General features: G+C 35.6%; 1 protein-coding gene across 1 annotated transcript; it reads left to right on the top strand.

Moving 5' to 3' along the window:
• The first annotated feature begins 422 nt into the window (after nucleotides 1–422).
• Nucleotides 423–1,366, top strand: LOC125111588 (olfactory receptor 8B12). Its single transcript, XM_047753582.1, has one exon. The coding sequence runs from the start codon at nucleotides 432–434 to the stop codon at nucleotides 1,362–1,364; it is 933 nt and encodes a 310-aa protein (XP_047609538.1). The 5' UTR covers nucleotides 423–431; the 3' UTR covers nucleotides 1,365–1,366.
• Nucleotides 1,367–11,998: the final 10,632 nt, after the last annotated feature.

The following is an 11,998-nucleotide window of genomic DNA, read 5'->3' as shown; positions in this document are numbered from 1 at the left end:
CTCACCTTCTTGATTAGAGAGCGGTGACTCAGAGGTTGGAGTGTCATCTGCCAATTAGGACTCTCTCCAAAAAAGAGGCAGGAGAGAGAGGACATATAAAATGGACTGACTAAAAGGTCTAAAACACATCTATCTAATTTTTGAATGAACTGGAATACGAATAAATTACTGCTTTCTCTAGAGTGCCAGTTCGCACTCTGGAGGCAAACTTTAGCCTCTTATTTGTTCTCTAGAAGTTAAGGGCACTGTGGCTGTGAAGATAGATCCATAGTGAAGAGTAAAAACCTTCCTTCCATACTAAAGCTCAAATCTCTCCATGGATTCCATTCTCAAGTATCCAGGGTGGATGGATACCTGGAGGGTGGTGATGGTGTTTCTTTCTAAGTGGTTCTCTCTTCTTTTCCCCATGGAAGGCCCTTTCCCACAGGAGAATGGCAGCTGAGAACTCTTCTGTGACAGAATTCATCCTTGCTGGCTTAACATTTGAGCCAGGACTCCAGATCCCCCTCTTCTTCCTGTTTCTAGGTTTCTACATGGTCACTGTAGTGAGTAACCTGGGCTTGATAATGTTGATTGGGTTGAACTCTCACCTGTACACCCCCATGTACTTTTTCCTCTTCAACCTCTCCTTAATAGATATCTGTTACTCAACTACTATCACCCCTAAAATGCTGATGAGTTTTGTTGCAGAGAAGAACATCATCTTGCATGCTGGATGTTTGACTCAACTCTTTTTCTTCTGCTTTTTTGTCATCTCTGAGTCCTTCATTCTGTCAGCGATGGCATATGACCGATATGTTGCCATCTGTAACCCACTGGTGTATGCAGTCACCATGTCTCCTAAGGTCTGTTTACTCCTTTTGTTGGGTGTCTATGTGATGGGGTTTTTAGGGGCTATGGCCCACACAGGAAGCATAGCAAATCTGACCTTCTGTGCTGACCACCTTGTCAATCACTTCATGTGTGACATTCTTCCTCTCCTTGAGCTCTCCTGCAATAGCACTTATGACCATGAGTTGGTGGTCTTTATAGTGGTGGCCATTGACATTGGAATGCCCATTGTCACCATCTTCATCTCTTATACTCTAATCCTCTCCAGCATTCTCCACATTCACTCCACTGAGGGCCGGTCCAAAGCTTTCAGTACGTGCAGCTCCCACATGATTGTGGTTTCTCTTTTCTTTGGTTCTGGGGCTTTTATGTATCTCAAACCACCTTCTATTTTATCCCTTGACCAAGGGAAAGTGGCCTCCCTGTTCTATACCATTGTGGTGCCCATGTTCAACCCATTGATCTATAGTTTGAGGAACAAGGATGTCAAAGTTGCTCTGAGGAAAACCTTGGGAAGAAAAATATTTTCTTGATAAAGGAGAAGTATGTGAAGAAGGAATTATAATGTTTTGTTTACCAGTGTGTGTATTTTCAATGAAGGATGTCAGTTCTAGTTTTTTGCTCTCCTGTACAGAAAGAGAATTTGAAGTCTTTGTGTTTAAACAAGTGTTTAGTACAGACCTATTTTCCCTATCCCTTGACCCACTTGACTATTCCAAGATTATTTTATGAAAAATTTTCTACGATCATAGATAATTCAATCTTGAATGGGCATTGTCAATCATTTAATCTAATCTCCTCATTTAGCAGACAGGGAGACTTAGAAATATATGTTTTCCAGGGTCACACAACTAACTGCTTTGACAACTGGGGATGGAATCAAGGCCCTTGAATACCAATCTAATTGATTTACCTTTATTTATTTATTTAGTCGCACCCATGGCGCATGGAAATTCTCAGGCTAGGGGCTGAAATGGAGCTGCAGCTGCTGGCCTCTGCCAGAGCTATAGCAACAGTAGATCTAAGCTGCATCTACCATCCTTAACAGATGCATATCCCTAACCCACTGAGTGATACCAGGGGTTGAACCTACATCTTCTCAGACACTATGTTGGGTTCTAAATATGCTGAGCCACAACGGAACTCCTTGATTTACCTTTATGTCATGTTTTCTTGCTTCATTTCATTGCTTGCATTCCAGATGCTAAGATATATTAGCATATTAAAGTCTGATCCTATTTATAGCAATTTAATGTAACTTCACTATATATACACACACACACACACATATATGTGTGTGTGTATATATATATATATATATATATATTTTTTTTTTTTTGCTTTTTAGGGCCACACCTGCAGCATATGGAAGTTCCCAGATTAGGGGTCCAATCAGACCTACAGCTCCTGGTCCTCACCACAGCCACAGCAACACCAGATCCAAGCCGCATCTGCAAACTACACCACAGCTCACAGCAACACTGGATCCTTAACCCACTGATCAAGGCCAGGGATTGAACCCAAATCCTCATGGATCCTAATTGGGTTTGTTAACCACTGAGCCACGATGGGAGCTCTGCAATAATTTTTGAATATTACACTTTTTTTTCAAGAGGGTGGGAGACAAAAAATTTACTGAACTTGATCTTGGCTAAATCACCAGAGAGTTGTGTTAAAATTGTGGTGGTGTAGGGGGCAAGTATGTAGGTCTCAGATAGCAGGTAAAGCATGGTAATTCACTAGCTGAAGGACCCAGCCTAGTGAATTAGAACTTCTGTAGATTTAGGGCTATAAAGATGCTGAATTGGAAAGTTTCATACATTATTTGAAGACTAAAAGTGAGTCAGAATTTAGAATTTTTTCCCTAAGGGTTAGTTTGAGTGTTTTAGCTATGACAGAGGAATATCTGGCTCAGGATAATCATCTAAGGGTCTCTAAGTTCTAAAGGAGGAGTAAATAATTTGAGGGATCTAGTTAGTTATCAAGGTAGTACTAAGCAGCTGATTTTTAGAAGGGGCCATTTACATAGAATTTTAAGTCACTGCAATCTGCACTGATCTTCTCATGCAGGCCTATGTGGAAAAGAGAGAGTTCACCTCAACTGGTTTATAAATCCATAATACTGGGTAAAGAGGTATAGAATATATCAGTATCAGGTACAGAATATATACACACACATATATTATGTATAATATGACATATAGAATCAAATATATAGAATATATTATATACCAGGTATAGAAATATATACACATCCAATATATATTATAATACATACATTTTACATATAATATAATATAAAATAATATAATATATATATTAGCAATAAAGGAAGGTTCTTTGGAAAAGAACTAGAAAAGTACCAGAAGTGCCAAGGAGACACTTTGTCTTATAAGCTTTTTTTTTTGAGAATATTCTCTTCTTTTGGGGAAAAAGGAACTTTGGATGAATGACTAGTTTTGCCTTTCAATATGACACAGATCAAAGGGGGTATTATAAAACTGAGAATGTTGAAAAGCTGATGAGACTCGAGCACCTGCAGATTTTGGTATCTCAGGTGGATCCTGGGACCAATCCCCTGTGGTTACCAAGGGATGACTATGCTTCAATGTGGTAGCTTGCATTATTGGTCAAAATTTGTTACTCACTTAGTAGTATTATGCATATACACCCTTGCCATGGTTTAATTATAGGTACGGTGTATTTTCTTGCCTCACTGATGGTCAGCTAGGTCATATGACCTATTTTGGCCAATGGGATATTAGCACATGTGATGTAAGCAGGTGCATGGGATGTGTTTGCATGGTGGGACTTGCCCTCTTCTGCTTCTGCCATGGCCTTGGGAGGAGCTTCTCCTAGGTAACTGCCACTGCTTCAAACTGATTCTCACAGTGAACATGTGGAGACCATCTTGAAGCAGAGCTTCCCACCCATGACCAGAAAAGATGCACCATCACAATGATCTTGCAGACATGTGAAGAGCAAATGTTCATTGTTGTACTCTGATGAAATTTTGTGAGACTGCTATATACAAGATATGACAGACAGACAGACTCCATCATTAAGAAATGAGGAAAGGAGAATCTCATCTGGAATATAACATTTTCTTTCAGTGCAATCACGTTTTATATTTCATGTTATAAAATGTTGTTTAACTTAGCATTATAATGTGAGCACTTACTTATAAGTAAGTACTTTTTGAATTATACTTTTTCAAGGATTTCGTATATAGATATATCATTTAATGCTTTTTTTTTCAGAATGGATTAGCAATGAGATCCTGCTGCGTAGCACTGGGAACTATGTCTAGTCACTTATGATGGAGCATGACAATGAGAAAAAAGTATCTATACATGTATGTGTAACTGGGTCACCATGCTGTTCAGTAGAAAACTGACAGAACACTGTAAACCAGCTATAATGGAAAAAACTAAAAGTCATTATATATAAAAAAGTTTTTTTCAAATTGTTGAAAGTTAAAATTGCATCGACTTCCAATGTTTTATTACTATAAATAATGCTCTAATTATCATTTTCTGTTAAAACTTTGGTATAGATTTCTGATTATTTCCTCAGATGAGATTCATATTTTATTTTCATTATTTTCTCAATTCAAAATATTTCCAATTTTCCCCATGATATTTTCTTCCTTGACCCATTTATTATTTAGAAATATAATGTCTAATCATTCTTTTCTGTTTTTTTTTTTTTTTTGGTAAACTGACAGTTCAGAGCTCTAGTCCTCTTATCTTCTGTTATTTGAGCATCCTAACTTGGATAATTCTAAATTCAACAACTCCATACACTTGTTACTCTTCAGCTTTTTCTGCACCTATTGAGATGATCATATACTTTTTGTCTTTAATTCTATTAATATGGTATGTTACATTTATTAATTTCTGTATGTTAAACCATATACAAGGTGATGAAACCTGGTTAATCATGATTCATAATTCTTTTAATGTGCTTTTGAATTCAGTTTGCTGGAATTTTGTTTGTAATTTCTGCATCTATATTCATGAGGGATATTGGCATGTAGTTTTTTTTTTTTTTTTTTGGTAGTGTCTTTATCTGAATTTGGTATCAGGATAATAATGGCCTTATAAAGTGAGTTTGAGAGTATTCCCTCCTCTTCAGTTTTTGGAAGAGTTTAAGAGGTTTGGAGTTAAGCTTTTTAAAAATGTGCAGTAGAACCCACCAGAGAAACCATCTGATCCTAGGCTTTGCTTTGTTAGGAGATTTTTGATTACTCATACATTCTTCATAATCATACTGATCTGTTCAGTTTTTCTATTTCTTCATGATTTATTCTTGTGAAGTTGCATATTTCTATGAATTTATTCATTTCTTTTGGGTTATCCAATTTGTGGTATATTATTATTACACTATATAATCTTTTGTACTTATGTGTTATCAGTTGTAATGTCTCCTTTTCCATTTTTTATCTTTTTAAAAACTAGATCTTGATTTTGTTGATCTTTACTATCGATTTTTTAGTTTACATTTCACTTATCTTGCTCTGCTCTTTTTTACTTCTTTCCTTCTGCTAACTCTGGACCCGATTGTTCTTCTTTTTCTAGTTCCTTGTGGTGTAAAGTTAGGTTGTTTAATTTCACATCTTTTTTTTCTTAAGGTAAGTATTTATCACTATAAATTTCCCTCATAGGACTTTTTGCTTTAGCCCTAAGTTTTGGTATTTTGTGTTTCCATTTTGTTTCAAGATTTTTAAAAAAAATCTTCTTTGACCCATTGGTTTTTCAGGAGTGTGTTGTTTAATTTCCATGTATTTGTAAGTTTTCCAGCTTTCCTTTTGTTATCGATTTCTAGTTTCACACCAATGTAGATGGAAAAGATGCCTAATATGATTTCAGTCTTTAAAAATTTCCTAATACTTGTTTATGGCTTATCATATTATATATCCTAGAAAATGTTCTATGTGCACCTAAGACTGTGCATTCTGCTGCTGTGGAATGGTATATTCTGTATATGTCTGCTAGGTCAATTTGGTCTAAAGCATCATTTAACATTTTTTATTGATTTTCTGTCTGGATGATCTATTCATCATTGGAAGTAGGTTACAATATTCCTGTATTCTTTTTGTGTTGCTGTCAATGACTACTTCCAGATCTGTTAGTATTTGATTAATACATTCAAGTGCTCCAATGTTTAATGCCTACACTTTATGATTATTATATCCTCTTGATAAACTGAACTGGCCCCTTCTTATTATATAATGGCCCTTTTTTGTCCATTGTGACAATTTTTAACTTAAAGTCTATTTTATTGGATAAAACCATAGCTACTCCTGCTCTCTTTTGATTTCCATTTGCATGAAATATCCTTTTCCATTCTTTTACTTTGAGCCTATGTGTGTCCTTAAAGATGAAATAAGTTTCTTCAGGGTTTTGTTTGTATATGCATCCAGCCACTCTATGCCTTTTGATTGTGGAATTTATCTCATTTAAATTAAGAGTAATTATTGATAGACAAGGACTCACTAATCCTATCTTATTGTTTTATGGTTATTTTGTAGCTCTTTTGTACATTTCTTCCTCTCTTGCTACCTTCCCTTTTGAATAATTTTCTGCAGTGGTATGCTTTGATTCCCTTTACTTTATTTTTTATGTATCTTTTAGATTTTTGCTTTGTGGCTACCAAGAATCCTGCATAAAATACTTTATAGATAAACACGCTGTTTTAAACGGACAGCAACTTATGTTCAATTGTATACAAAAACCCTACCCTTTTATACATCTCTGATGCCACAACTTATTTCTTTTCATATCATCTATTAACAAATTATTGTGGCTATAGTTATTTTAATAATTTTGTCCTTTAACATATACTAGAGTTAAGTGATTAAGACATCACTACATATTACAGTAGGAGAGCTATCTGTCTGTCTGTATCTACCTATCTATATATCTATCTGTCTCTGTTTGTTTACATTTGTGTGGCTTACGTTTGTTGAGAGAAATAAATGAAATGGAGAGGGAATAGAAATTACAGTTATCCAGAACGTATTTATGTGACAGGCATTGTTATGCACTTCAACTAGGTGATGCACTGGATGTTGGAGTAAAGAGGCAACAAAAGTAAAAACAGAGAAATGCGGCTACATCAAACTCGAAAACTTTTGTGAACCAAAGGGCAAAATCAGAAGAGTGAAAAAGTAAAATATAGAATGGGAGAAAATATCTGCAAGTTATACATCTGATAAGGAGTTAAGACCCAGATTATATAAAGAACTCCTACTATACAACAACAAAAAACCAAATAGCTTGATTTAAAAGTGGGCAAAGGACTGTGCTTCAGACTGAATGTTTGTATGCCTCCAAAATTCATGCTAAAATCTAATCCCCACTGTAATGGTATTTGGAGGTGGAGGCCTTTGTGAGGGCAGAACTCTCACAAATGGGCTTGTTGCTCCCTTGCCCCTTTCACCATGAGAGGTTATAGTGAGTAAGTGGTTATCTCACGCTCATTAGGATGGCTACTATTAGAAAAAATCCAAGAAAAGTGTAAGTATTGGTGAAGATATGGAAAAATTTGAACACTTGTGCATTATTGGTGGGTTTGTAAAACAGTACGGAAACAGTATGGAAGTTCCTTAAAAAATTGAAAATAGAACTACCATATGATTCAGTATCTACTTCCACCATATATCTAAAAAAATTAAAAGTAGAATATCAAAAAGATACAGCTGTATACCCATGTTCATGCAGCACTATTTACAATAGTCAAGAGGTGAGAGGAGCCCACTGACAATGAATGAATAAACAAAATTCAGAATATACATACAAAGAAATTGTCATTCATCCTTAAAAAGTAAGGAAATCACATGCTATGACATGGATGAAACTTGAGGACATTAAGGTAGAAATAGGTCAGTCACAAAAAGGCAAATATTGCGTGATTCCACTTATATAAGCTATTCAAAATAGTCAAATTTATAGGAACAGAAGTAGAATGGTTATCAGTGGATGCAGGGAGGAAGAAGAGGGGAGTGTGTAATTGGAGTAGTTTCAGACTTGCAAGATGAAAAATTTCCAGAGATCTTTTTTATAACATTGTACACATAATTAACATTCCTGAACTATGCATATAAAATAATTAAGATGGTCAATTTTAGTTATGTGCTTTTTTACCACAATAAAAAGTACATAAAAACAAAATTAATACAGTGTTAAGTAAAATATGCTCCTACCTCTTTCTTTGACAAATTGCTTTAGTAACCTTGGAGGCCTGATTAAGATTCAGAATCCTGAAAAGCTTAAGTTTCATGCCAAAAGGTAGTAACACAGAGAGAACCACCCGGTGCCTGGCAGAGCCAGGTGCCTGCACATAGGCCACAGCTTACTCCCTCTGCCTGCACATAGGCCACAGCTTACTCCCTCTGCCTGCACATCGGCCATAGCTTACTCCCATTCTCCCTCTCCTTACAATGTGAGGAACCAACACACACACAGCATAAACACCTCAGTCTACTTCCCCAGGTGCCATCTACATCCCTTGCTTCTGCCTGACAACCCCCTGGAGTGAACACACCAACAGTGTTGTGGGTTGTTAGATGGACGGACCAAGAGAAGTGGCTTGCATAGGCCCTGGAAGCATAGGTCAAAACATATGTATGATCTTTCATGCCTGATCACAGGCAATTACAAAAGCTTTTCCTGGCAGGTCGCACAGGGGAGAGCTCCAGCTCCTCTAGCCTCCCATGTGGAGAAAAGGAAGTACCCAACTCCAGCACACCCTAGTTCTCCTGTCCAGGCTCATCTGGGTTCAATGGTGAATTCTACTAAGTATTTGAAAAAGAAATGATACCAATTCTCTATAATTTCTCTCAAAAGATGGAGGCAGAGTAATTACCTCCTAGCACATTCTATGAGAACAGAATCACTCTAAGACTAAAAGTAGACAAAGGTAGCACATGAAAAACAAATAAAAACTATAGACTAATATCTCTCATGAACATAGACGCAAAAATCCTCAACAAAATATTAGCAAAGCACCACAATATATAAAAAGAATTATACATCATGACTATGTGGTATATTTCCAGTTTTATGCAAGGCTGGTTCAACATTCAAAAGTCAAGTAAGGTAATTCATCATATAAGAAGGCTAAAGAAGAAAAAATCATATGATCATATCAATGGATGCAGGAAAAGCATTTGACAAAGTCCAAAACTCATTTATGATAAAAACATCTCAGTACATGAAAAAATGCTCAATATCACTGATTATTAGAGAAATGCAAATCAAAACTACTATGAGGCACCACCTCACACTGGTCAGAGTGGCCATCATTAATAAGTCCACAAATAACAAATGCTACAGAGGGTGAGGAGAAAAGGGAACACTCCTCCACTGTTGGTGGGAATGTAAATTAGTATAACCACTATGGAAAACAGTATGGAGGTACCTCAGAAAACTAAATAGAGAACTACCATATGACCCAGAAATCCCACTCTTGGGCATAGATCCAGACAAAACTTTACTTGAAAAAGACACATGCACCCGTATGTTTATTGCAGCACTATTCACAATAGCCAAGACATGGCAACACCCTAAATGTCCACAGACAGATGACTGGATTAAGAAGATGTGGTATATATATCACAGTATAGTATTTATGGCTGGAATACTACTTGGCCATAAAAAAGAACAAAATAATGCCATTTGCAGCAACATGGATGGAACTAGAGACTCTCATAGTAAGTGAAGTAAGTCAGAAAGAGAAAGACAAATACCATATGATATCACTTATATCTGGAATCTAATATATGGCAAAATGAAACTTTTCACAGAAAAGAAAGTCTGGAGAGCAGACTTGTGGTTGCCAAGGAGGAGGGGGAGGGAATGGGGTGGACGGGGACTTTGGGGTTAATAGATGCAAACTGTTGCCTTTGGAATGGATAAGCAATGAGATCCTGCTGTATAGCTCTGGGAACTATATCTAGCCACTTATGATGGAGCATGATGGAGGATAATGTGATAAAAAGAATGTATGTGAATATACATACATATACATTAATATATTGTGTATATACATATATATACACATATGTATTCATTCATATAATGTATATATGTGTATACATACATACACACATATATGTGACTGGGTCACTTTGCTGTATAGTAGAAAACTGACAATACTATAAACCAAGTATAATGGAAAAAATAAAAATCATTAAAAAAATCTCAGTAAACTAAATCTAGAGAGGAACTTTCTCTATTTGAAAAAGAACATCTACACAAAACCTAAGGCTAACATTATATTCAATGATGAGAAACCTGAAGCTTTCCCACCAAGATTAGGAACAAGGCAAGGATAGCCCTTTCATGACTACTTTTCAATATAATACTGGTCCTAGCTAATGAAGTAGGACAATAAAAGGAAATAAAAATTATAAAGATTGTGAAGGAAGAAATAAAACTGTCTTTGTTAACAGATGGTATAAGTCTATGCAGAAAATGTGAAAGAATCAACAAGAAAATTCCTGGGACTAATAAGTGACTACAGCAAGGTTGAAGGATATAAGGTTAATATACAAAAGTCAATCACTTTCCTGTATCAGCAAAGACCAAGCAGAACTTGAAATTATAAATACAATCCCATTTATATTAGCACCCCCAAAATGAAATACCCATGTATAAATCTAATGAAATATATACAAGATCTATATGAGGAAAACTAAAACTGAATGGAGCTGTTCCATGTTTGTGGACTAGAAGACTCAATACTGTCAAGATTTCAGTTCTTCTGAAATTAATATATAGATTTAATATAATTTCAATCAAAATCCCAGTGGAAATTTTCTGGATATTGACAAATTGTTCTAAAATTTATATGGAAAGGCAAAAGACTCAGAATAGTAGAAGTGGTTGAACAGTTGAAGAAGTAGAACTGAACTGGAAGTTGGTGAACTGACACTACTATGACTTACTAAAAAGCCATAGTAATTAAAACAGTATGGTAATGGCGAAAGGATAGACAAATAGATCAATAGAAACAGAATAGAGATCCAAGAAATAGACCCACATGTATATAGCCAACTGATGTTTGACAAAGTGGCAAAAAACAATTGAGCAAAGATCGTGTTAACAAAAAATGGTGCTGATATGAACAGGCAAAAAAGTGAATTAGGCTAGAACTTACACAGCTCACAAAAATTAACTTAAAATATATCAGAGACTTAGACATAAGATGCAAACAGTAAAACCCCTAGAAGGTAACAAGAAAAAATCTAGGTGACCTTGGGCATGATCTAGGTGACCTTGGGCATGGTAGTGACTTTTTTAGGCAGAACAACAAAAGTACAATTTATGAAAGAAAGTTGATAAGCTGGACCTCATTAAAATTAAAACAAAATTCTACTCCGTGGAGCGACACTATCAGAAGAGTGAAAAGACAGGCCACAGTCTTGAGAAAGAGTTGCAAAAGACATATCTGATAAAGGACTGTTATCCAAAACATATAAACTCTCGATAGACCTTAAGGATATTTCGCTAAGCAAGATAAGTCAGCCAAAGAAAGACAAATACTACATGATATGATTACGGGTGGAGTCTAAATAAGCCAAACTTGTAAAACCTGAGAATAAAATGATGGTTATTGGGGGATGGAGGTTGGGATATAGGAAAGACGTTGTTTCAGGGTAAAAGTTAGCAATAAGTATTAAATAAGTCCTAGAGACCTGAAGCACAATATGGTGAATATAGACAACAATGTTGTATTATAGCCATCAAGCTTGCTAAGAGATCAGAACTCAATTACTTCAACCATTAAAAAGACATGATAATTATATAACATGATAGAGGTGCTAATTATTGCTACAATGGTGATCATATTAAAAATGTTTAAATATATCAAATTAACGTGTATACCTTTAATTTACAAGATTTTATATCTCAGATATATTTCAATTTAAAAAATATGGAAAAAAAGGAAAGGAACAATCTGGTTAAACAAAGGACCTAAGACCTTAACAGACACCCTTCCAAAGAAGATATACAGATGGCAAGTAAGTATATGAAAAATTACTCCACACCATTTGTCATTAGAGAAATGCAAATTAAAACAATGAGATACTACTACATATATATTAGAATGACCAAAAGCAAGAACACTGACAACACTATGTGCTGGTGAGGATTTTCAG

Source organism: Phacochoerus africanus, chromosome 11, assembly GCF_016906955.1.
Source record: "Phacochoerus africanus isolate WHEZ1 chromosome 11, ROS_Pafr_v1, whole genome shotgun sequence".
NCBI classification, from domain to species: domain Eukaryota; kingdom Metazoa; phylum Chordata; class Mammalia; order Artiodactyla; family Suidae; genus Phacochoerus; species Phacochoerus africanus.
The sequence above is the reverse complement of the archived record's forward strand: the minus strand, read 5'-3'. Positions and strand labels throughout refer to the sequence as shown.